Source organism: Macrotis lagotis, chromosome 2 (genome assembly GCF_037893015.1).
Source record: "Macrotis lagotis isolate mMagLag1 chromosome 2, bilby.v1.9.chrom.fasta, whole genome shotgun sequence".
NCBI classification, from domain to species: Eukaryota; Metazoa; Chordata; class Mammalia; order Peramelemorphia; family Peramelidae; genus Macrotis; species Macrotis lagotis.
This window is the reverse complement of record NC_133659.1, coordinates 175,805,830-175,833,621: the sequence shown is the minus strand read 5'-3', so window position 1 is coordinate 175,833,621 and position 27,792 is coordinate 175,805,830. Positions and strand designations below refer to the sequence as shown.

Here is a 27,792-nt window from a genome sequence, read left to right as displayed (position 1 = left end):
CTTTTCCCAGAGACTTTCACATCGTAGACCCTTAATAAATGCTTGTGAGTTGAGTTAAAATCCAATCTCCCAACATCCTTTTGTTAGAAATGCCAATTTTCAGTTGTTTCAGCTGTGTCTGACTTTTGGTAATCCCATTTGGGATTTTCTTGACAAAGATTCTAGAATGGCTTACCATTTCCTTCTCTAGTTCAGTTTACAGATGAGGAAACTGAGGCAAACAGGGTTAAGTAGCTTGCCCAGAGACACATAAATTAATAAGTATCAGAGGTCAGATTTGAACTCAGGAAGATGATTCTTCAGACTTCAGGCTCAGTACTCTATCCACTAAGCCACCTAGTTGCTGTCTATCAAACATAGTCTCCCAGTATGCCTGTTGCTATCTGACCCAGGCCTGGTCCCAAGTTATTTGCTTATCCCTGGGTTTTCTCTTCCACTTGCCTGCCTGACTTTCAAAGGAATCAAAGAATTAAAGAAACAGATTGAATGCCAGTATTTATTTATTATGATAGGTGGTGGAGAGGGGTAGGGGCCAGAGAAAGCTGGTAGAGTATAACTGAAGCAATCAGAATATTAACACTGCATAAGTGGTATGCTTCCCTACTATAAACAATGTTTTCACCTAAATTCTTAAGCCCAGGGGCCTCTTGGCAACACATGGACTGGAACTGTGCCTTAGTAGAAAGTAAGATCTCCTGCTCTACCTCACCATTAAACCCAGTAGGAAGCTTCCATGGACACTTTTGCTTCAAGTCACTAGTATATAGGATATGGGCAATTCAGCAGCATTAAGGAGCAAACAGATTATGAATTGCTTAAACAACTCTTGCAATTGATGCATTAGTAAGATGGCACCAAATCCTACAGGCCCTGAAGATATCCATTCCTATGATCAGGAGAGAAATGCAGAAAGAAATTATATTGCTGGAATATAATGTGGATTGTTTCCTCAAAAAGTAATTGTTGATATCTGCAAAAGAATGAGAAAAGATTTTTTAGAACCAAGGCTAAAAGCAATTCAAGAAAGACAATAAAAGTATGGTTTTAAAAAGAGTATTTGGCTTAGGAATCAGGAGACCTAGGCTCAAATCCCCCAGCAAATACCTACTAGCTGCTCAAATCCCCCAGCAAATACCTACTAGCTATGTGACCCTGGGTAAGTCCTAAGACTGTAGTTTTAGATCTAAAAAGAAGTTAAAGTCATTTGGGCCAATACTGTGGTTGTTGCTTGTTTGTTTATTCTTCATTCTCAAAGAGGACCTTGATATTCAAGAGGTGATGCTATGACATGCAAGTAAACTAGATTTAAGTGAGGGGGAGCTGTGCAAGGTCACCAGTCTCATTTTCTCCTCCAGAGTCATCTGGGTCCAGTGGCCAGATATATATCAGTATGTCTGTCTATGGCCCTGGATGCAGGCAAGGATGGAGACCTTGACCTTTTTAAACTAGCTTCTTTAACAGGTCTCAGTTTCACTGAGTCAATGCCCATTCAATAAATATGGCAGGTAAGAGAGAAATGAAGTAAATTATGACCTCTTTTGCAAAGTCAAAATAAAAATCAACCTGGGAGAGAAAGACTCTCAGGATTTCTGGTAGAATCATTATCTACCAGGATCCCCTCCTCATTTAGAAAAGACTAATCCTTTCCCTAAAAGATAAGAAGAAAGCTATAAGTTTTGACTGACCCTGGGCATAAGGATCAAGCTATGCTTTTCTGGTGGCTTCTGGCTCTGTTGTTGTGACATAAAAAGATCTACCCATGTAGAGGTAAGGCCCTTCAGACTTGTTAGATATCTCCAGGCCATGAGAGTCATCACACCCTGCCCTGTTGACCCAAATTGTGTTAAAATGTATAGTATGCTTGTCAAGTATCCTTTCTTCCCCTTGTCAAGCATTGAACATCTCATGAGTGTCTCATTTTGTGCCAGTATAGAACCTAGAGTAATAGGGGATTGACTGTTAGGTCTTTTGCAAATGAGGAAACAAGGGGCAGTTAGGTGGCACAGTGGATAGAATACTAGCCCTGAATACTGGCTGAGTTCAAATCCAGTCTCAGACACATAATAATTGTCTAGCTGTGTGACCTTGAGCAAGTCACTTAACCCCACTGCCTTGTAAAAACTAAAAAACAAACAAACAAACAAAAAGTAAATGAGGAAACAAAGCCTAAAGAGTTGAGTGACTTGCCCAAGATCATACAAGTAGTGTCAGTGGTGGGATGTGAGCCCCAACTCATGAGTCATTCCTCTTTCCCCTGTACTATGCAATTTACCATAACTATAAAATGTATATCATGATATATTCTCTACTAATCTCACAGGATTATTTCAAGGACAGAGCTTTGCCAAACCTAAAAATGCCACAGAAATGTGAGCTATTATTATTCATTTCTACCAAGAAGTACCTACTGATATGCTTGAAAGAGTTGGGCAAAGATAGTAACCTAATGTCAACCTGAGAAAGGCTGTCCCACCCTGAAAAACTTCCCTGAATACTGTTGGACCATAGAGGAGGAACAGAGAGGAATTTCTCAGCTCAGATTTGTATTTCTCAACTAAACTCCTCATAGAATCACAGATTTGGAGCTGGTAGAAACCTTAGGGTCATCTGGCCTAGTTTCTTTATTTTATAAAAAAACTAAAGAACAAAGAATAATAAATCTTGAGCTAGAAGAGAGCCCAGAAGCAATCTAGAATAACCCCCTCTTTTTACAGAGAGGCTAAGCAACCTACCCAAAGTCACTAAGATTGACAGGAGTAGAGAAGAAATTTGAACCCAAGTCTTCTGTTGAAATATTTTTCAAGTGCCTTTCCTGAGAGGGGTCCAGAGGCAGTACAGTGTTGAAAAAAGGGAGCTGGAAGATCTAGATCAGAGCCTGACATTTACAAGATGTGTGACCTTAGTCAAGTCATTGCAACTCTAAGAACCTCAATTCTCCCTGAAAAAAAAATGGAGATAATACTTACACTATCTACCTTGCAGAGTTGTGATGAGGATAGCACTTTATAAACTGCTAAAACACTGGACAAGTCCTAAAGCCAGAAGCTTTAAAGTCAGAAGCCAGACCAGGTCTGGAGGAGATAGAACTAGATGACCTCTCCTAGTTTTAAATCTCTGATCTTTTAGGAAGAGGTGACTTAGAAAACTAAAAACATGAGAGCTGTCATCAACTATCACAGGGCAAGAAGTAATTAATTACTAAATCCTTGAAACTGCAAAAGGTAAACTAGTGCCAATGTATGAAAGTTGCAAGTGTCAGATTTGCTTAAATATAATAATTTTCTATAAATCAGAATCATTCAGAAATAAAGCAAGCAGTTTTGTAAATTCTGCCTCTTTGAAAACTTTCAAGTTGTCACTAAATGAATGACTACTAATCAGAAAGAATATAGATGGGATCACTGAATGTATTAGGAGGCTACTTTAGATGGTCTGGATTAAGATAATGATTTTGAATCACTAGTGTCCTCAGTGGTCATCTATGTCAACCTCCTCATTTTAGAAGTGAACTACCTAGAGCTCAGAGAAAAGTGATTTGTTTGAAGTCCTACAGGTAGTAAGCTAGAATTCAAATTCAGGTCCTCTTTCTCTCAGTCTGGCATTATCTCCTCTGTAAGTCTCTTTATCCCTCCTTCAACTTTAAAGTTTGTAGAAGCTCTAAATCCAAAAAAGAAATCAAGTTCAAAATTAAAAATACCTCCTACATGCATATTACTACTATTGGCCTTGGCTTTTAATCACTTCAAATTTCCTGAGCATGTCTTTCAAATGATACCTACAAAGAACCCTACTCCTCATTAATTGCTTTCTTTCTCTTCTTTTCCACCAGTTTGCCCCCTTCTTGTTTTCTCCAACTCAGAAATAGGATGTGCACTCTGCAGTTTCCCATTGCAGCATCTTTTTTTATTTTACTAAGACATTGCTTCCATCTGGTGGTAAAAAGGAGTAATTACAGGTTTGAACTTTACCAAAATTCTTTCAGGACCATTTCTCCCCATTACATTTTCCATCCCAAAAATCAGGTGAAGAGTATGATCTGCATGCATTGTAAAAATGACAGATTGCTTACCATCTTGGGGAGGGGGGGGGAAGAGGATAGAATTTGGAACTCAAAACTTTTTTGGAAAAAGTATTAAAATTTTTTTAACATAATAATTGGAAGGGAAACAGATTGTTTTTAAAAGGTTTGCTAAATTTCAGATTTTTAAAAATGAACAATCAACAAGACATCCTTGTGGCCACTAAAATATGGCACCTACCATCAGAATATTAACTACTTGAAATTACTTGAGCTGCCTTTAATTTTTATATTTGTATTCCCAGCATAGAGCTTGGCACATAGTAATAACTCAATAAAAACTTCTTTTATTCTTTCATTCTTCCATGGTTCTGCTTTAGTCCTAGCACAAAATTAAAAGGTTAGCCCCTGAGTTTTAGAACTTTTTCAGTCACTTAAGGTAGATGTTTGTCTAGTCTATTTTTAAAGCCTTCCAGAAAGAGAATTCTACCATCAGGCAAGAATTAATGCTATAGACAAAAGCATTATTTTTGTATGTTGAACTATAGGCTACAATCAACAAAATATCATTCACTTCTATAAGCATTTAAGTGTTTGCTGTGTACAGTGCATTGTACCAAATTCTAATACTCCAAAGATAAAAATTAATCCCGATCTTCAAGTTTTCCTGCATGGGGGTGGCTAGGTGGTGCAGTGGATCAAACACTGGCCTTGGAGTCAGGAGTACTTGAGTTCAAATCCAGCCTTAGACACTTAATAATTACCTAGCTGTGTGGCCTTGGGCAAGCCACTTAACCCCATTGCATTGCAAAAATCTAAAAAAAAAAAAAAAAGTTTGCCTGCAACATGTACCTAGATAGTACACTATAAGATAAATCCACTTATGAAGAGGAAAGCCCTAAACATCAGGGAATCCAGGTTTCCTGAAGGGCTTTGACGAAAGGCTAAGGCTTCTGTATTTTCTCCTATGGGATATAAGAAACCACTGAAGATCTTTGAATGAGGACTCAGAATTGATCAGAGCTACTTTATATTTTGGTAGCTGTGTAAAGAAATAGTTAAAGAGGGAAGAGATTGGGAGCCAGAAAATCAGCTAAGGCATAACACAAATGAGGCACATCTTCTCTTTACCATCCAAGATAACATGCAAGATTCTATTCATATCTTGCCTACTCCATAGAATCACAAAATAGAAACAAAACATACAAGCAGCTGACTCACTTTTCCCTCTCAAGTACCAATGTTCCCCTATCTTACAGCATTAGAAGAGACAATAATAAGTAAAAAGAAGAGAGAAAAAAAGTCACATAAATGAGCCTACTTTACAAGGGAAAGAATTCTGGGAAAGAGCATACCCGAGAATTCCAGACCTATTAGACAGGATGGACCAGATTTCTATCACAGTGTGGTTTGCAGTGTGGATTCAGCCAATGCTCAAAAAATTGTTCCTCTGCTCTCTGCTCCAGTTGAAGAAGGTAAAGCATGTACTCCTGTTGAAAATAAAATATCACAATGAGAGTGGGGAAATGGATATGTCTAGGCTCATCTGATCACTCAATAACTTGGCAGGAACTTTAAGCACCTACTAAGGGCCAGGCAGCCACTGTTCTAGGCAATGGGTTTACAAAGAAAAAAAAATGAAAGAGGCCTGAAGCACTTTACATCCTATCAGGGAAGACATTAGACTACATTCAAAATATATATGAAATAAGCACAAGGTAATTTTGATGGGGAGATACTAGTCTGTGGGAAGAATCAGGACAGGTCTTATGGATAAGGTGGTTCTTGAACTGAGCTTTGAAGGAAACCAGGGATAGTAAGATATTCCATTATGGAGGATAACCAATATCAAAGCATGGAGACAAGAGATGGAGAATTCGTTATAAGGAACACAACAGACTGTCTGTCTAGACCAGAGTGCATGAGAGAGATTAGTATATAATGAGACTGTAAAGATAGGTTGGAAGCAGATTGGAAATAGTTTAAATGTCAGTCAGATGAGTGTATATTTTTATATTAAGAATTATAGGGGGGAGGGTAGGTGGCGCAGTGGATACAGGCCTGAAGTCAGGAGTACCTGGGTTCAAATCCGGTCTCAGACACTTAATAATTACCTAGCTGTGTGGCCTTGAGCAAGCCACTTAACCCCATTTGCCTTGCAAAAACCTAAAAAAAAAAGAATTATAGGAATACCTGATGTTTACCAAGTTGGGTAGTAACATGCTCAAATCTGTGCTTTAGGAAAATCATTCTGGAGGTTTTGTGGTGGAAAGGAGAAAGAAGGCAGAGAGATCATTTAAGAGGTTATTGCAATAGAGCAAGTGAAAGGTAGGATGTTTAATATATAAATATGGGAATTATGTGCATAGAAATGATCTTTAAAACTATATAAGCTAAAAGTGCAAAAGAAGGTGGCTTAGCCCTACCTGATCTAAAATTATATTATAAAGCATCAGTCATCAAAACTGTCTGATATTGGCTAAGAAATAGAGTGGTGGACCAGTGGAATAGACTAGGTGCAAAAGCAGGAGACGATTATAGTAATCTGCTGTTTGATAAATTCAGAGTCCAGCTATTTGGGATAAAAACTCCCTCTTTGATAAAAACTGCTGGGATAATTGGAAGTTAGTATGGAAGAAACTTAAATTAGACCAACACCTAACACCCTTTACCATGATAAGATCCAAATGGTTACAGGATTTAGACATAAAAAACAATACTATAAGCAAATTAGAAGATCAAGGACTAGTCTACCTGTCAGATCTATGGAAAGGAGAACAGTTTATGACTAAGGAAGAGTTGGAGAACATCACTAAAAACCAATTAGATGATTTCGATTACATTAAATTAAAAAGCTTTTGCACAGATAAAACCAATGTAATCAAGATCAAAAGAAATGTAGTAAATTGGGAAACAATCTTTACAACTGACAAAGGACTCATTTCTAAAATATACAGAGAACTAAGCCATATTTTTAAAACAAAAAGCCATTCCCCAATTGGCAAATGGTCAAAGGATATGCAAAGGCAATTTACAGATGAGGAGATCAAAGCAATCCATAGCCATATGAAAAATTGCTCTAAATCTTAATTATTAGAGAAATGCAAATTAAAGCTTCTCTGAGGTACCACCTCACACCTCTCAGATTGGCCAATATGACCAGAAAGGATAATGATCATTGTTGGAAGGGTTGTGGGAAATCTGGGACACTATTATACTGTTGGTGGAGCTGTGAACTCATCCAACCTTTCTGGAGAGCTATTTGGAACTATGCCCAAAGGGCAACAAAAATGAGCATACCCTTTGACCCAACAATACCACTACTGGGTCTATACCCTGAAGAGATTATGAAAAAGAGTAAAAACATCAATTGTACAAAAATATTTATAGCAGCCCTGTTTGTGGTGGCAAAGAACTGGAAATCAAGTAAATGTCCTTCAGTTGGGGAATGGCTTAGCAAACTGTGGTATATGTATGTCATGGAACACTATTGTGTTATTAGAAACCAGGAGGGATGGGATTTCAGGGAAGCCTGGAAGGGTTTGCATGAACTGATGCTGAGTGAGATGAGAAGAACCAGAAAAACACTGTATACTCTAACAGCAACATGGGGGTGAAGTTCAACCTTGAATGACTTGCTCATTCTATCAGTGCAACAATCGGGAACAATTTTGGACTGTCTGCAAAGGAGAGTGCCATCTGTATCCAGATATAGAGCCGTGGAGTTCGAACAAAGTTCAAGGACTATTCCCTTTAATTTAAAAAAAAAACATATCTTATTGTCTGATCTTGTTACCTCTTAGACTTCTTGTCTCTTCCTTAAGGATATGATTTCTCTCTCATCACACTCAATTTGGATCAATGTACAACATGGAAACAAAGTAAAGACTGACAGATTGCTTTCCGTGGGGGAGGGGGGGAAGAGGGAAGTAAGATTGGGGGAAAAATTATAAAACTCAAATAATATCTTTAATAAAAATAAATTTAAAAAATAAAATAAATAAATATAAATGAATAGATAGAAAGATAGATAGATAGATAGATAGATAGATAGATAGATAGACAGATAGACAGATAAAACTATATAAGATCACCAAGGGAAAGGTCAAAGAAAGAATAGAGCACAAGATGGAATTTTTGAGCACAAAGACAGATAGGGTAGAGGATACAAATGATGATCTAATAAGGGAAAATAAGGAAGAATATTAGATAAGAAAGAAAAGAATATAAAATATAGACACTTGTGGGATGAAGTCAACCTCAGAGTAAGAGTAGAGAAATCCTAAGAACCTATGAAGGTTCAAATAGTGCTATAGAAGTGGTTGAAGATCCATTTGAGATGTGATTTCTTTTCAGTGAGTTAACAGTCTTAATTTTACTAGCATAGAGATTGTATCCATGCTGCAGCAGATAATCATTCATTTCCATAGTAGATCAACTTCAACATAAATGGATATCCTGTAGGGAACTACTAACTCAATATATCCAAAACAGAATTCATTATCATTTGGTCTTTATATCCCCAGGGTCTAACACAGTACCTGCTCAGGGTAACCTTTTAATAAGTGACCAATGACATCACAGGGTGACATCTTGACTTGAGCATGAATTAGATTTAAAGGAGGTAGAGTGGCATTGTCATCAGCCTCACTCTCTCTTCCAGAATCATCGAAGTCCAGTGTTAAGACAGGATAAGAAGTGATGGTCCCAGGATTTAGTGGATGACCTTGCCATCTGTCATGTCTAACCAAACTCCAAGAACCCCACAGCATCTGTTTTAGCCACTTTTGTGGCCATTGGGAAAAAAAATTGTCCTCATGCCTATTCCACCAGGTGAAATCTCCTCATTCTTGGCATAGACAACCCTACCTCATGGATGCGTTTGAGATCTGTCAGTAACTCTCAGCTTGGTTTAGCCCATCTACTGAGATGATTGATCCATGTGACCACTACACATTCTACTGATTCTAAAAGTCACAGGTGAAAGTTGGGTGGGAGGTAAACACCAAAGATGGATGAGAAGCTCTGGAAAGAGTTTGGCAAGTCTTCACACCAGCAGTAATAATTCTCCCTGAACACCCCTTATACCCCACACTAGAAGGAGCAGGGAAGAATTCAAACCAGTTCCTCTAACTGCAAATCCATCAACCTTTCTTCTATTTGTGGCAACATCTAGCTGTCTCACCTTTATAGTCACTCTCCTATGAACATAACTTGTGTTTATAACTCTTATTCTGAAAAAACTCTGATTAAATCCCTGTTATCATCTTACATTTGCCCTCTTCTCAAATAAATTTCCTGAAAAAGCTATCTATATTAAGTGTTCTTATTTGTTCTCTCACTTTCTTTTCTTTTCTGGCTTCCAATCTTAACATTCAGTTGAAACCCTCCCTCTCTCTGCTGTCTTAGTTTCCAGTGATGTTTTAGTTGCCAAATCTGTTTCTCAATCCTCACCCTTCTCTACCTCTTTGTAGCATTTGACATAATTGATAGACTTCTTCCATGAATTCTGTTCTATGATTTTCATGGCACTGCTCCTTCTTGATTTTCCTTCTTCCTGTCTGACCATTCCTCAGTCTTCTTTGTTTTTCATCCAGGTTACATCTATTAACTATGGGAGTCCCCCAAAGTTCTGCCCCTAGGTCCTTTTCTGTGTCAAGAGCACTACTATATTCCTAATCATGGGGGTTCATAATTTAGTGTCATCATTGATTTCTTAGATTAACTCACCCTTTATATTCAATCAATTGACAAATCTTATCATTTTTATTCCCATATCATTTCTTGTGTGTCCTTATTTTTCTACTCTCACAACCAACATCATCATTCATGTTCCCCTCCATGCACATATTGGTCTACTTTCTGCTTCTTCCACATGACTTCATCTCTAATCACCATGCATTTGTTCCAGTTGGCCCTCAGGTCAGGAATACTTCATCTTCATCTATTATTCTTAGAATTCCTGAATTCTTTAAATATAACTTGTTATATTTATATTATATACAAATATTTATATAATTTAATATAATATTATTCTTTTTAAGTGACTCAAGTACCACTTTCTTCAAGAAGACTTTTTTTCTTTCCTCCAACTGTTAGTGTCTTCCCTTCTAAGGTTACATGCATATATATGTGCCTAGATATAAACATGCTGAATCATCCACTAGAATACAATACCCTTAAGGGCAGAAACTTTTCTTTTTGTTTTTTCTTTGTATCCCCAATGCTTAGCAGTACCTGGTATACAGATAATAAAAACTTTATCAGTTTGATAATAAATCAATCAGTTTGATTGATAGGTTGTGAATGAAAGAAATGTTGCCTTCAGGCAACTATGAGACAAGGAAGAAGAGATCTGCTCTTTCTATCCAACTTTGACTTGTCTATTTCAGTGATGACATTCAAAGAGAAAACATTTAGCTAGCTGAGTTTTTTTTTCCTATTGAGTGGCCATGGAATGGATCACCAGGACAGCCTAAGACATTTTTCTAATTCGAATTTTAGATGGGAAGAGTCCTTTGTATTTTGTTCCTTACCCCTGGGCCTCTGAGGAAGCATTTCTGCTTTATTTAGCCTAATTAAATAGGATCAGGTTGGTGGATAGTAGCACCACCTCCTGGTTAAGGAAGAAATTTAAGAGAAACTAAAAGAAGGAAACCTAAGATATAATAAATATCTACTAGTAGTTTCTGGTTATCTCATGATTATCAAATAATAAGAACTATAAGAATAAGAAGAATAGGTTTGAGATTTATTATGTTAATTTCTCTAGCACAAAATACTCTAAACTAAAACTCAGAAAGATTCTAGACCTGATTCTGCCTTATGTAATCCTGAGGAATATGTACTATATACATATCCCAAGTGCTAGAGGAAATACAAAGTTTAGATAAGACATGGTCTCTGACCTCAAAGGGCAGTCACTTTCCCTTTTTCAGACTTCAATTTCCTCACCTTTAAAAGTCAAGTATCTAACTCTAAGATCTCTCTGGTCTCTTCTGGTTCCATGATTACTATTTTTTTGAATGCTATTTTTTCAATTGCATGCAAAGTACCATGATTATAAAAATAATTTTTTTATATTCATTGACTTTTCCTCCCTGCTCCACAACTTTGACACTTGATTTATAAACAGACATAAAAAAAAAAAGAAAAACATACTGATGCTATTCACATTACTTCTTAGGTATTTTTTAGTGAAAAGGAAGAACAATGGGGGAAGGGATGCATTATTGTAGGTAGGATACTCCTCTATATATTGTAGGTTTGATACTCCTCTATAAGGCTTCCATCCAGTCTTCCTGCTTCTACCCATTATTATTCTTCCGGCTAAGGCTGATTGGCTGAAGTAGGTCTCTTCTCAAAGTCTTTACATACTTTCAGTAAGCAGCCAAGGGGGCCATTGTTTAGACTCACAGGGAACTCCCTCTTCCCAATTGGAAGTTTGGGGCTGACTGAAAAGACTCTGCCTACTGGTGGCCTAGAGACCAGGACATCTGTTGCATTCTGATTAGTTTAATTAAACAACAGTGATAACCAAAACAAATTAAAACTGCATGGTTCCTATCAAACAAGCAAGGGAGTACAGTCAAGTTGGATATTTCACAATTCACTCTTTTGAAGTTTCATGTCAAGTTTTTTCTTTTAAAATGAAGCACATTCAGTGTTGAGTTCACACTTCCTAAAAGTCTTTCCAAAATGCTTAATAATCTCAATCTAGACCCTTCATTAAAAGCCTCATCAATGCCAAGGGAGATTTTGAATAATAAATGTCTCATTTCTTAACTGTTTCAGTATGGTGTGGTGGAAAGAATATCAAATTTGGAGTCAAGGAACCTGGGTTCAAGTCTCATTCCTTCCACCTGAATACTTCTGTGACTTTGGATAAAGAAATTTGTTTCTCTGGGCTTCAGTTTCCTACCTATTTCCCAGGACTGTTGTGAGAATAAAATAAAAGTTGCAAAGAGTTTTTCAAATCTTAAAGTATATTAATATTATTGTTATTATTTTATTATTATTACTTTAAAGGCTATCTTTCAACAAGCTGTCTCTTTTGCATATATTAAATTCCTGTATTGGAAAATTAAATCAATTTAGTCAATATTTTTGCCATACATCCTGCATCTGCTGTACTTGAAACATTTCAATATTCAAATGAACCAATGAAGGAAGCCCACTCAGATATTTTACCCTTTACTTAGCTAAAGCAAAGCATTAAAAGGTCACTCAAGTGGATAAAGCACCAGCCCTGGAGTCAGGAGTACCTGGGTTCAAATCCAGTCTCAGACACTTAATAATTACCTAGCTGTGTGGCCTTGGGCAAGCCACTTAACCCCATTTGCCTTGCAAAAAAAAAAAAAAAAAACTAAAAAAAAAGGTCACTCAGCTGACAGAGCATTGAATTAATAAGGATCTTTAAAAAAACATGTTATGATCTATGTCAACAAATGAGTAATATGGTGAGGGAGTCGGGGGAGGGAATAATCATTCCCCATTATCCACTTCTAGTAAACAAAATGTAATCATGAAGATAGTTGAGCAAATAGGTCAGGTAGCTATTTTTCCTTACAATACACTCAAGGGAGGAGAGTTTAGAATAGAGGAGGGTCATGCTCCAGTTGTTAGAGAAGTTTTGCCCACTTGAGATTAGAGAGAATTGGCAAGGAGTGAGTTCTCCAGGTATGTGCAGTCAGGGCTGGAATAAATACTAGTTTGAAAGATCTTGCTCACCAGCACCACCCAGGAGTTATAGAGAAAAAAGATCATTGAGACATGTTAGTAAAAAATAAACAAATATGATGATAAATCATAAATGGTTTTAGAGGCCAGATGATGAAACTAAAGCCCAGAGAGGTAAGTATCAGAACAGATTTAAACTCAGATCCTCTGATTCTAGTCAGCATATTATGCTGCCTCACTAATTCTGTATTTTAATGAAAATAATTCCTAACCAGACCATTAAAAAAATCTAGTATACAGGGTTACAGAGAGCACATAGAAAAAGTATAATGGTACATTTGCTTTCTATCATTTGTCTGTTTGGCAATCTCTAGTAAAACATTATTTTAAGCCAGAAAACAAAAGAAGAAAAGCCTGAAAGTTTTACTTTCTCTGTATTCTGGGCTAGATTATTTTAATATCAAGAAAAAAATCAGAAAAATTATCCCCAAGGTCAAGTGAATTAAAAAGAAAGAAAGCATGGGGAGTCTGGCATATTAGCAAGTACTTTTCTAATAGGGAAGGTCTCCCTAGGGTCCGGGAAATATTCTTACACTACTCAAAAATAACAAAGGGAAAATACATCTTAACTAAGACCATAGACAAATACATGGATGTGGATGTATATTAGCAGATGAGGCCAATATTATTTTAGGAAAATAAGGTGGACATCTATACTTGCTAACAAGAATCATATTTATTCTGAAGAGAGGCGATTTTCGAACTTTCAAATATTGAAACAACTCCCCGTATGGGTGGAAATCACAACCCTTCTTGGCTAGGACATATCTCTTCAAGTCATTACCTTGTAGGGGAGAAAATCCCTGATATTTTAATAAGTAAAAGAAAAAAGGTTTGGAATACCTGGTCATTCATCTATATGTTTCAATAGTCAGTTTAGTTGGGAAAAAATAGGACATGATCATACAAAGCAGTTATCAAAAAGAAAAAAATTCAACCAAAAAAAATATATAGTCACCCTTAAGATAAGGTGACCAAAAGGTGGAAGGGCTACAGTTACTTTTGCAACCTTTCCAAGGTGAAATTTATTTAATTAATTAACCCTAAATATTATGATCCCTAGATAACATCATGGTCACCCCATTCCATTTTCAAATTAGGAAAATGAAGTCCTAAAACTAGAAAAGAAGGGGTTATAAGCAGAACTGTGATTTCAATGGTCTAAGGAACCATGATGAGAAAATTCTCTCTATCGATGCAATCTCTGCAAGTTACAGTCTTAAAGAGAAACTGGGACTCTGAGAGGTAAAGGGACTTGTGCAGGATTAGAACTTGAGCCCAAGATTTCCTGAAATAGTCCAGCTCTTGATTGAATATACAATATTGCAATTGACCATTGAAATCACAGGCACAGTCTCATATGAGAGACTGGAAACCAAGGAGAGGAAGATTAACAGGGAAAGATGAAAGGAAGTTCACTTTGTTTTTATTGCTCCAAAGCATCCTGAGTTTTGTTTCTCTAGTCCACATTTCCACACATATGTGGCATTGTACATGTTGAGCCAAATAAGAAAAATAAATTAACAATATATAGGATATTTTCAGTTGTGGAACAGAGGTTTCTAATATGGAAAATCACATGTAGTTGAGATGAATTAGTAGACAATGGATAGGGATTTTTTAAAGGACTCCCATTACAGTGAAGGAAATAAGCATTTACATAGCATCTACCATGCTATGGGCTAAGTGTTTTTTTAACAAATATCATCTCATTTTATCCTCCTAACAATCCTGCAAAATAGGTATTATTATTATTATTATTATTATTATTACTATTATTATTACTATTATTATTATTAAGGAAATTGAGGCAAATGGGGGTTAAATTTAACAGCTTACCCAAGGTCCCACAGGAAATGTCCAAGGCTAGATTTGGACTCATGTCTTCTTGATTCTAGGCCCATCATTCTATTTTGACAACAATAACCAGAAACAGAACAGAAAAGAAAGTGATCATCTAGCAAGATCAAGAAGTCACAGTTGTACAGCACTGAATTTCATGGTCAACTGATGTAAAATGTCAAAAGATTTGGAAGTAGGCTTCCAAAGCATCATGGAAGGACAAAGATTGGGTTTGTTGAATTCTGTATGGTTAGAGGAGTAGCCACTTAATGAGTCCACAGACCCTTTGAAGTATTGATTTCTTTTAAATAGCATAGTTTACTAGATGCTAAATTGAATTGAATACCTTAATGTAAATAAGTTATTCCATTCTCTCTGCTTTGCCTGCAAACTCACAAATAAAGCAATCTTTTGCCTTAAGCAAAGAGGATTTCCTGAAGAAAAAGGAATAGCTGTCTCAGACTCCAATTTATTTTTTCTTTGCCAAAGGAAAAACTCTGGGTGACTCACTTTTCTTCAATAAATGTAGAAGCAAAACTTAAGAATTAATGAAGGTCATCATGAGTGGCAATGAACCAACACAGAGAACATAAGATCATAAAATTTAAAACTGGAAAATGTCTCAGAGAGCATTTCATCCAAACCCTCATTTCATAGCAAGGGAACCTGAGATCTAGAGAAGTTGGGTTACAAGTCAAAGGTTGCAAGTGACAAAGCTAGGATTCAAACCCATATGCTCTGATTTCAAATTCATTTTATCATATTTATCATCATTTATCCCTCCTCATAGTGTCCAAATATTATGGAGATAGATGGAGAATAGGTGAGGAAGTATTTGTTTTCATATAACAGAACAGTCTCACTCTTCAGAGAACCTTGATTTCTGTACCTTCCCTTTCACCTTTCATGTATACTTCACATAGGTAGCCTGTATATGGTAGACTACCCTGAGAAAGTCATTCACATCTATTTGACTGGTAGTACCAATGACCCAATACAGGGGTTGCTAATATGGGGTCTATGAATTTGGGATTTAATATATAAAGCATATACATATTGATACATGTATGTGTATTTTATATGATACTATGTACATGTGTTGCATATATTTGTATATATTTTATGGCATTTTCATCTAATTGGTTTCATTTGTAATACTATGTATATTATTTATTTAAAACTATTATTCTGAGAAAGGGTACATGAGTTTCACCAAACTGCCAAAGGGACATATGACATAACAAAAACATTTCTGCAATCTAGACTCATATTTTCCCTTTTCCTATTAAAAAATCTGCTTTAGGCTAGGATTTCTACTCTGAAAAGGGGCTGATCAGCTAACATATTAAATAGCCAATTGCTATTTAACCAGTGACCTTCTCCTAGGTGTATTTGAATTTCAACAGGAGATAATTCCTTGACCAGAAGTCCAACTTTTGAAAAGCTGCTGTTTGAAGCTTTGAAGCCATGAACTTTTAGGGTCAGTATTTTAGAGACCATTTAGTACACTCAATTCATTTTATAGTTAAAGAGCTTGAGTCTGAGAGAGATAAGGTAACTTGCTCAAGGTCACACAACTAGCTACTGGAAGATCCAGGACTGGAACCTGGATCTCTTCATGCACATTTAGTGATATTTCAATAATAATAATAATAATAAATGTGTTTTAAGATATGTATATGAGGGGCAGCTAGGTGGCACAGCGGATAAAGTACGGGCCCTGGAGTCAGGAGTACCTGGGTTCAAATCCGATCTCAGACACTTAATAATTACCTAGCTGTGTGGCCTTGGGCAAGCCACTTAACCCCATTTGCCTTGCAAAAACCTTAAAAAAAAAAGATATGTACATGGTGTTTTAAGATATGTAAAGAGCTTTAACATATTCTATCCTATTTGATCCTCACAATAATACTGTAAGGTAGATGATAGAACAGATCAGGACAGAAACACAGAGAGTGACATCCATAAAAGCAGCTAGTAAGTATAGTATCAGAAGTGGGCTTTCAACTCCATCTTGCAAATCTAGCATTCTATTTATGATTCTACAATGTCTCTGGGGTCAGGAACAATGAAGACCATAAAAACATTTCAAAGAATAGTCAGTACATAGTACCCTTTTCTAAAGGCCATTTGAAATCTTTGGTGCAGAAACAACAAGCCCAAAGCCTGCAGGGGTTTCCATGGTATTTCATTATTTATTGAAAATGTTATGAAAATGAATCCCCCACAAGGCTGAAAAATGATCATTGTTCAAAGATGAAGAGCCAAGAGTCCAATCTGCTGGAAACCACAAAGTCAGCAGCGTCACCCAGGCTTAATGATTGACTCAAATGTTCCTGGACTGAGGAAGATGGGGCAGATGGAAAATCAGTTTCAACTACTATAGATTAATTGCTAAAGCAAAAAATAATAATGACCAGAGACCCACTTCAGATGTCAAAGGAAACATTAAAACAGTCCTTTCACTGTGCCATGTAAACAGTACAATATTCAAATGACTAACTTTACAAAGAACTAATTAAAACAGAAAATAAGAAAGATTATAGCTTAAATTGCTATACTTTAAGAATTGCAAAGCACTTTTTCATTTCAATCTTAAGGAGTAGGTAATACAAATATCTTAATGCCCATTTTATGAATTTGATTCAATTCAAACATTGCATTAAGAAACTAAGATACAAACAGAAAAACAAAACAATCCTTGCCCACAAGAAACTTACATTCTTTAGAAAGAAAAACAACATATACACAGATAATTTCCTATAAAATATACACAAAATAAATATAATCATATGGAGTAAAGGGGGACAACAACATCTAAGAAAATCAGATAAGGCCACTTGTACGAAGCAGTTCTTAAAATTAACTTAGAAAGGAACTAGGATCTCAAAGAGGGAAAGCATTTGAGCTATGTAGAAAAACTTCTTTAAAGGTACAGAGAGAGTGATAGAATATCAGGTCCAGAAAACAGCAAGTAGGCTAATGAGGAAACAGGTTTAGAGAGATAGAGTAACTTGATAAAGGAAATAAAATAGGTAAAGGTATGAGATAGACTGGAAACTGAGTATCCAATGAATAATCACTTATTAAGTATTTACCTTCAAAAAGTTTGCATTTTAATTGAACTGGAGGATGGGGAGAGAAGTAGATATATATATATATATAGGTAGATATGTAATTGTTTGAGGAAGAGATGATGCTGATCAGTAGGAACTGATCATTAGAGCCCTCTACTTCATGATGATCAGATGATCAGAATGATATCAGTCAAAAAGCAGTCCATAACACAGCAGAAACTTTTTTAGAATGGTTAAATCCTTCCATTTCAATCTTCACTAGGAGATGGGAGGTGGGGGAGGAGGGTAGAGGGGGAACTTTTCCATCAACATTTGGAAGAAATTTTGCTCATTAAATAAACTAGAAGCAAGGTTATAGGCAGAGGAGTTGTTTGATGGTCAATGGTTCCCCCAAAAGGAAAAAATGAATATGCCCACTATTTAAAAAGGATCATAAATTAATATTGTAAATGACAAAAATTTCAATAGCCTTGACTCAGGCTTTAAGAACACAAGAAACAAATGGATAATAGAGTGACTAAGTCCAACAGGCTGAGTGTGAAAGGATATTTTAGGATTATTTACAACAAAGCTACTATGATTTATACACTCCTATCAAGAACATTCCTTGAGGTTACAAGGGCCAAATTGAAGAATATTTGCTTAGAAAAGATGTAGTCCCAGAGCACTTGAGCACTTGAACATGTATTCACAAAGGAAATAATTTATACTTGGATGTCATCTTTCTAGAGATTTCCATTGGTCATCTTGGCAACAAAACCCTTTTCCTCCTTCTTAAAGTGGTGCTTAAAGAGAAAACTTTAATTTGGTCAGTTTAGATGAGGCGATGGAAAAGACCTCTTAAAACAACCCAACAGTTACAAGGAAGGATTGTTCCCTAAAAGAATTTCTCTCAGTAGCAACTAAGCTATGCCACACACACAAAAAAAAAATGGGATTTCTGAATGTAATGATAACTGGTCAAAGATATTCTGTCACACTTTGATCATTTCCTATGTACAAGGGTATAATAACCCGTGTACTAGGGTATAACCTTTGTACAAGGGTACATTTCCTATGTACAAGGGTATAACCTTGTAATGAAAAACAGACTACTTTTTACCTGCCATTGTCTTAGCTGCCAGCAATGACAATGTCAAACCCTTGTACAATTCTGTGATATATGGAAATGTGATGATAGAGAAACAAGTTATTTTTAAAAAAGAAAAATATCAAAACTTACACATTCACATAGGTGTTCTGAGTAATCACCATAAAAAGTTGTCTATGTTAATGTTGCTATTGTTATTTAGTCATATCAGTCATGTCCAACTCTTTGTGGCCTCTTTTGGAATTTTCTTTGAAAAGATACTGGAATGGTTTGCCATTTCCTCCAGCTCATTTTACAGAGGAGTAAACAGAGACAAATGGGTGTAAGTACTTGCCCAAGATCACAAAGTTAGTAGGTATCTGAGACCATATTTGAATTTAGAAGAGGAGTCTTCCTGAGTTCAAGCCCAGTGTTCCTATCTGCCCCTTTAATGTTGCTACCATTTTTGGAATTATCTTCATTGATAGTTATTTAAGCTTTAGAACTAGAAGGAATCTTTGAGATCGATCAGGAAACATTACTGTCATTTACTTCTGGCCACATGGCAAACCAGGGGCAGAACACAATGTAGCTCAAGTGGCTTCCCCTCTTCCCAGCTAGAGAGCTGAGCAAGTTCTTTCTCCCTCACTTGAAAGGACAGAGAAGGCAATTTCATTTCTTCTTCCCTCTTATAGGCACACCTATTTTGGTTCATCAGTCATTTTAAAAGTTTTTCATCACCAGAAAGCTGACAATCTGTGCATACTCTCAAAGGAACATCAGAGCCCTCTACTTCACTTTTTTAAAAGCAGGCTCACCAAGCTTCCATTTGGAGACGCAACCTTCCAATGTCTGTACCCTCATCAGCCAGTCCCTAGACTCTCTTTTTACCTGTAGATATATTCTACAGTCTATTTTCTTCAATATTAACAGGACTAGAATTTCAGAATATCTCAAAGAACCAAGTAAATGTTTATGAAATTGACAATTTGGTTGTTCTAGAGTTAAAGACATTATTATAAGAAAGGGATACTTAGGGTTCATCAGTCCACCAAATTCTAGCCTAGAGGATGCTAAAACAATAATTTAGGTCTCAAAAATATTTCATTCTTTCAAAAGACAAGATCAAAGTTATCATCAAAAGGTTACTATACTTTTAGTTATATTTTTGCTTCTTTCTTGAACTTAGCACAGTCCCTTCTTCCATCTCCACATCACTTCCTCTTCAGTCATTCCCTCTTTTTCTCAGCATAGACTTTATTATTCCACTGTACCCAGGTGAAGCATCTATATTCTTGCTCATAAAACTTCCAGGTAGAGTATAACCAAAGATCATGGATAGCAAGGTACTTAAAGGAGGAAACTTAGGGTATGGGGATTCAAAAGCAGTGAAGTCAAGCAAATGATGATCTGCCTTCAAGAAGAGTTGGTTCCTTCTCCCTTTCTAACTGCTTTGGAAAGACAGTGATAGAGAAGTAGCTTGAATCCTGTGGAGGTGAAACTCTTAGACTCACCTAATATTCAAGGGATTGAGTTGAAAATTTAATACATACACCTGATAGCACTAACAATAGGAACAAAAAGGTATGACCATCTGGATGCCCATTATCATTCTTTGGAATAGAATAAAATAAAGTGGAAAATTATTTATTAAATAGTTACTATATATCAGGCATGGAGTTACCTCCTGGGAATGCAAATGCAAGCAAGTAGAACAGCCCTGCCCTCAAGGGGCATTTGAAGGTAGAGGCATGAAGACAAAGTATAATAGGGTGGGTTTAAGAGCTTGTACAGGGAACTGGTACAAGGGAAATTTCTTAAGGAAAATTCCAGATAATGATGAAACCAGATCCCACCCAGGAAGTAATGAAAAACAATCCAAAAAATTAAGAGTTCATCAAAGGATGTCTAGCACTTGTATGTCAGGAGGAAGTCTTGGACACAAGAGTTATATGTATATTAAATACCAAAGGAGAGAAATAGATGTTCATTACTATAGAAATTTGAAGGAGTGACTGACAAAGAGTTGGGAAACAGAGGAAGGCTTTTCTAAGATAGAACTTGAACCAGGTCCTGAAGAAAGGGGAATATAAATTGAAAAAAGAGTTAAAAACCACTCTAGAACAGAGTAACAGCATGAGCAAAGGGAAAGGTGGGAATACATGCTATATAGTGGGGGGGGATGATTAATCTGGTTTGATTAGGAGAAATGGTTCACATCCAGGAATAATCAGAGCTAAGAAACCAGAGTAAAGAAACCAAGGGAGCTCACAAGGAATTATTAGTACCAGTTTTCTTCCACACTTATAGACCACACATAAAAATTCTTGGCTGGTGTTCAAAAAGGCTGGTCCATTATACTGCTGTTTCAGAATTGATCATCTTGGAAGAAGAGAGATCCAGTTAGCCATATTATACTTCTTGTGACCAGGCATCCAAGAGTCTGAATAGTTTCCCTGCACATCCCTCTCTGTGACCATAGGACAATCTTGAAGGCTATTCTGGCTATTACTCACGCTCTTTAGCCCAGAAAAAAAAATTCATTGGGTTTCCAAATACCATGAGAGAGAGGTTCAATATGTGTTTCTTTCACTTCTCCCCAAGCTTTTCAATTTTTTTTTGTCACTTGCATGTCATGGCAGCACCTTCCTGATGTCATGGTCTTCTTCAGGAACCAAGAACAAACAACAGCGGTAATGCAGCAGTGTCCCCCATTAAAATATAAGCTCCTTGAGAGAAGGATTGTCTTCTTGTTTTGCTAGTCTGATTTTTTTTACTTGTCTAGCACCTAGAAAACACTCACATGCTAGTTGCCTTTCCTTGTCACCCCAGTTAGCCAATCAGCCAACAAGTGAGAGGGACTAGCTACTATCAGATCCAGTTCTGATTTTAAAAGCCATAGGGAATTAACATGTAATTGGAAAAATAAAATAAAATATCGATTTGGAAAAAAAATTTTAAACCCATAGGAAATGAAGGGAAAATGAAAGTTTTAGATATCTGAAATTAGGAGGGAGAGGGAAGACTAAATAACATTGGAGGGAAAAAGTTGACATTGGAGATATAGAAGTTTACTCCATAGACTTCATAACTTTGTTGAAAGAAAGTAACACTTGTTTTCAACTCAGTAGAAACAAATGTATATGTTGTGATTGTCACCATCAGATGAAAGATGGCAAAAGGATAAGGTAGACCAAAAAGGTCCTGGGCCAGTCTAGTGGATCAGAGAGGGTGGCAGTTGTGGTGCCAATAGAAGAGATCACTCTAAGGTCAGTCAATGTATAAGGATAAGAACTGTCAACCCAAAAAATAAAATGGAGAACAGAAGGGAGAGGGGTTCAGGGAACAATGCAAAGAGAAAAACAAGATGAGAATGAATTGGATAGAACTGACACAAAACAGGGTAAGAGTAGTTAAGTCAGGTAGCTGTTAGGCTTCTAGACTGAACAGGATAGTAAAGGCAGAAGCCTAGCATAAGCTAATGTGGCACAGTGATTAGAGCACTAGGCCTAGAACAAAGAAGATTCAACTTCAAGCCATGCCTTAGATACTCTCTGGCTGTGTGACCCTGGACAAGGCAATTTATCTCTCAATTTCTTCATTTATAAAATGGAGATTATAATACTAGCTACTTCACATAAGTGTTTCAAGGATAAAATGAGATCATGTACATAAAGCATTTTGCAAACCTCAAAATGCCAGATGATTTATTATTGCTGTTATTATTTTTTTTTTAGGTTTTTGCAAGGCAAATGGGGTTAAGTGGCTTGCCCAAGGCCACACAACTAGGTAATTGTTAAGTGTCTGAGACCAGATTTGAATCCAGGTACTCCTGACTCCAGGGCCGGTGCTTTATCCACTATGCCACCTAGCCATCCCTGTTGTTGTTATTATTATTATTATTATTATTATTATTATTATTATTATTATTATTAAGTATTATTAATGCAAGATTCAAAATGATCATGAAAGGACAGATTGTGAATGGAAGGAAGAAAGAAGAAAAGTAACATCTTGGGGTCTAGTATAGGGGAAGGAGTAGGGTATCCAGATTAACTAGGGTAGGATTTGTTGTTGTTGCTAAGTCATTTCAGTTGTGACTAATTGCTCATGACCCCACTTGGGGTTTTCTTAACAAAGATACTAGAGTGTTTTGCCATTTTCCTAAGGATGAGTTTTCATGACTTCAGACTTGACACGATATCCACTGAGCTGGGATTTGGAATCATCTATATCCACTATATCCACTGAGAAGGATTGGGAATCATCAAGACCATTCCCCTCCTTTTAGAAAAGGGGAACTAAGATACAAAGAGAAGTGATTTACCAAGGTCATTGTGAGTTAGTAGAAGCCAGGTCACCTGACTCTTAAATCAGTATTTTCTTTACTCTTTCACAATCCTGCTCAGTGTGGTGGATGAGGCCTGGCAGGTGGACCTCACTCCCTAGACCAAGGCTCAGTAGGGTTTCTTTAGAAGCTGAATGCAGAACCAGCAGGGTGAGAACTTCTCGGAAGTCCTTGAAATTCTAGCAGCAGGGAAGGTATTTTGGTCATGGGCTGCAATGGGCAGCGAACTTTCAAATGATTAGTGAAGATTTTTTTCTTTTCTTTTTTTAAACAAGGACTTCATTATAAAAGATTTTTTTCTTAGAGGATTTGTTCACTTGGATATTACTGCTTAAAATAAATTGAAAATAAATCTGTGAATTGAAAATAAAGTATTTTTTAATCACAAAACAATGAAGAGTAAAGTGAGCAGAAAAAAAGAGTAAAGTGAGCAGAACCAAGAGAACATTATATACAGTAACAGTAATATTGTTTTAAGAACAAATTTGAGCCACTGTCATTTTGACTATTTTAAATGCACAAATTAAAAATAAAGGACATATGAAGAAAATAAAATAACGTAACATCACTGAATGATGCTACTTATTGTCACTGCATTTATAAGTAATCAGTAAAACTATGTGATTATGAGCAAATCACTTCCTCCTCTTTCTAATTATGTATAAAATGAGGGGTTAGACCAGGTGATTTGAGTTCTATATCTATGATCCTATGAGCACACAGATAATCCCCAAGTCTCTTCTAGCCCACAGGCAAATGCAGAGCATGGACAAGTCATGTAGCTTCTGCTGGCTTGAGTATAACAACCATTGTCCTTTTCCCTGGGGGCATTTAATGGAAGTGCAGTTAGAAAAGTAGCAACCAAACATTTCTCCCATAAATTGGAGGAGCACTCCCCCATGCATGCATACAACCTCTTCAGGAAGAGTGACATACATGGGAAGGGAGAACACACACATTGAAGGATCACTGAGGTGTTGCTGCCATTACCTATCCTGCTCCTCTCCTGCCTCCAGTCAGCTCCCATCTGATGCTGTTTGACACTGGTTGGGTCCAGGGTACCACTCTGTCATCTTTATTTCAAGACAAACACATCTGAGTTTTACCCAACAGTATTGAGCAGAGAGTAGGAGATCCCAGGGCCTGAAAGGGTATTGTGATGACATCACTGGAAATCAACAGCCCTGCACCATTTAAAGTCAAAATTGACCGGGCTACATATGTTTTTGCATCTGTCCCTCTCCACTTATACATCCTTTATGAGGACTGATGCTGTATATAATTGTAGAATAATGTGTATGTCCCAAGTGTATAGGAGAAATATTTTTTGCTACTTTTCTTATTATCTCATTTCATTAAATTCCTTTACTTTGGAATGATTTTGTCCTCCATCTAAGTATTAAAGGTGTGAGTGAAGGTTCAAGAACTAATCTGAGGGTATTCAGTGTACCTTGAAGCTGGGGGGACACACCCTGATAGTTGCTGGGGAGGAGGGATCACCAAACAATACTATCATCTTGCAGTTTCTCATCAGTTGTGTCATTTTATTCTCTATTGGGTCAATGCTGCCCAGTCATTTCAGTCACATCCATCTCTTTTTCACTGAATTTGGGATTTCCTTGGCAAATTTACTGAAGTGCTTTGCCATTTCCTTTTCCAGCTCATTTTATAGATGAAGACACTGAAGCAAACAGGGTTAAGTGACTTGCCCAGGGTCACATAGCTAGTAAGTGTCAGAGGTCAGATTTGAACTCAGGTCTTCCTGACTTCAGGGTCAATATTCTATTCACTGTGACACCTTGCTGCCCAGGGTCAATCTTATTTCTCTACTATAAACATTTCTGATATCATGGACATCAAAGATTGATAGAGGCAAAGAAAAAAGACCACCTTAAGTTCATAGGCTCATAGAATTAGAAAGGAATTTAAGAGTCATATAATCCCAGTCCCTCATTTTATAGATGAGGAATTTGAGGTCAGAAAGTTAAAATGACTTGCCTAGAATCACACAGGGAGTATATGGCAACACTTCATAGGTATAAGTTTTAATGATCACTTATAAATGGCACTAATAATCAATTGTCACAAAGGTATATTTAAGTTATCCAGTATTGACAAAAACACTGGGGAAAAAAACAATATATATATATATATATATATATATATATATATATATATATATATTGAGTTGAATCCCTTAATTTTGCAGCTAAGGAACAGAGAGCCCATTTGCCCAAGGTCACACATTAATTAGGAGCAGAGTTGGAGTTAATGCATTAACATAATTCTTTTAAGAGGCTTTTAGCCAAGAAAACAGATTATCCAGCTACCTCACATGTACTCCAGAAAGAACCTGAAACCCACACCAGAGCAAACTGACCATGAAATACTATGACAAACTGCAGAAAATTGTTTCCTTCTCAGAGGTACACAAAAAGTCAACAAGAAATCCTCACACAAAAGAAAATGGTGTAATCAACAAAACCAGAACCAGCAAAGACAAACAACCCAACAACCTCCCAGACTGGAAAGTAGTGGTCCATCTACATGTGTAGCCTACATGGCTCCATGTCTGGAGACAACAAAAGCAGTAGACTTGGAAGCAGGGGTGTACCAAAGCCAGCTACTACTGGCTCTGAAAAGTTGGTTGTCAGTAAATGCTAAAAATCAAGTTTTGATTTATTGTTTTGTTAGTGGACTAGACTTAAGAAAATGATTTAAAATATTTATTATGCACATTAAATTTAAAAGTATGTCATATGCATATTTTTTTAGACCTGGTTGTGTATACCCTTGAAGCAACCTTAGCAGTGCATAGAACAGAACAGTGCTCAAATCCAGGAAGCCTAGGCATTCAATCCATCCTGAAGACAATGTAGGTCACTGAAGATCCAAAGCTACCCAAAATTCTTCCTTATAAGAAAAGAGAAATTCCATAAAAGTGGCAAGCAGAGGCCCAAAGGCAAAAAATGGATTTCTCATGGGGACTATATAGATTCCTAGAAGAAATGAAGAAGTAAAAAAATGAAATAAAATTGAAGGAGAGAATTGAAAAGAGAATAAATAGCTTAGGAAAACTATAATAGATCAAACAAATCAATAATTCCATAAGGCAGCACTGCCATTCAGCAAGCATTTATTAAACCCTTCCTGTAAGCCAAGCATACCCTGAGGATACAAGGAAAGGTAGAGTAGTCTGTGAAACTTGCCCTATATTCTTTCTCTTCTATCAAGCTCTGCCTCTCAGGATGAAATCTAAATAATAATAAACATTTAATAAATGCTTGTTTTAAAAAGTTTAATGCTTGGGGGCAGCTAGGTAGTGAAGTGAATAGAGCAGCGGCCCTGGAGTCAGGAGTACTTGAGTTCAAATCTGGTCTCAGACGCTTAATAATTACTTAGCTATGTGGCCTTGGGCAAGCCACTTAACCCCACTGCCTTGCAAAAACTAAAAGAAAAAAAAGTTTAATATTTGGCTTAACACCTGGCCTAATTTTATGTTTAAATTATCTCTCTTCAATTGGATACCTTGAAGAATTACCATTAAAAATGACCTTATTTTCCTTAAAATTGACCAAGAAAAACATTCACCCGCATTGGTTCATCAGGGAAACCTGGTTTGCTGGGCCGATCCTGCCGCCGACTTCTCAGGAGTTGCTTAGCTTGTTTTTCTGTCAGTATTGGGGAAGAATCTAAAGGAGGTAGGGGAGTGGAGGGAAGAGATGCAGGTATTAAAGTTAACAAGAAGTTGATTGTTTAACTCACCATGCAATAGCAAAATATTTGCAAGTGTGATTTGAGTTAACACACAAGAGTGTTCTTTCTTTGAGGGCTTCATCCCTAGAGAGTACATTCCAGGAGGTTTGGAATGGAATTTTGAATATTTTAAAATATATTTGTGATGACAATAAAGGAGATCAACTCACCTGGAAAAAAAATATAAAATATTTTCTTGCTACATTGCAAATGCCCAACTCTATTTTTTTCCAATTATTTAAAAAAAATTTGTTCATTTGGAATGCTTGCATTTTAAAAAATATATAACATTCCTTCTATATCCTGTTTAATCCTTCTGATGAATTGGGTATCATTTCTTAAAAATATAAAAATAATAGTTTATACATCAATTCCAAGCTATTGCTCAAGACTGAAAGCTATTACATTTTTATTGGGAGATGTTTGGTAATGAGAAAACCACAGACAATTTAAATAGTCCCACATAAAAGGGATCTGTCAAATGAAGCAACATTTATCATTATTTTTAAAAAATAATTACTAACAATATTAACTTAAAGACAAAGCTACTTAGTCTATCTCCACCAATACTAACAAGGGATTTTAAAAACTCTAAAAGAGTATCAAATATCAACTTTACTCTCCCCAAAGTACTAATTTGAAATCAGAATAACAATTTCTAAGAAGGTCCAATCTTAGAAATAAAGAGAGCTGTGATTTTTCATAGATTGATCTCCTACCTGAAAAGATAGTCAAGATAAACAGAAAGAAGACCAGGGCCAGTCGCATCTTCATGTTGATCTCTCTCTCCCTCTGTTCCTTCTAAAATGAGCTTCTAGCATTGAGGTGCCAGCCACCTATTTAAAGGAAGCTGCATCTGGCACAGATGTTTGTTTTTGTGTTTCCCAGTGGGACCTTTGGCATGATTTTTAAGCCATCTAGTCATGAGTTTTCAGAAAGGTTC

At 36.5% G+C, this 27,792-nt stretch overlaps 1 protein-coding gene across 1 annotated transcript; it reads right to left on the bottom strand.

Annotated features, from left to right (window-relative positions):
- Nucleotides 1–494: 494 nt before the first annotated feature.
- Nucleotides 495–27,644, bottom strand: C2H17orf67 (chromosome 2 C17orf67 homolog). Its single transcript, XM_074220532.1, has 4 exons — nucleotides 27,569–27,644; nucleotides 26,685–26,785; nucleotides 5,374–5,508; nucleotides 495–970 (listed from the first exon to the last, which is right to left on the bottom strand). Exons 1-3 carry the CDS (start codon nucleotides 27,621–27,623, stop codon nucleotides 5,392–5,394), a joined length of 273 nt encoding a protein of 90 aa, XP_074076633.1. The 5' UTR covers nucleotides 27,624–27,644; the 3' UTR covers nucleotides 495–970; nucleotides 5,374–5,391.
- Nucleotides 27,645–27,792: the final 148 nt, after the last annotated feature.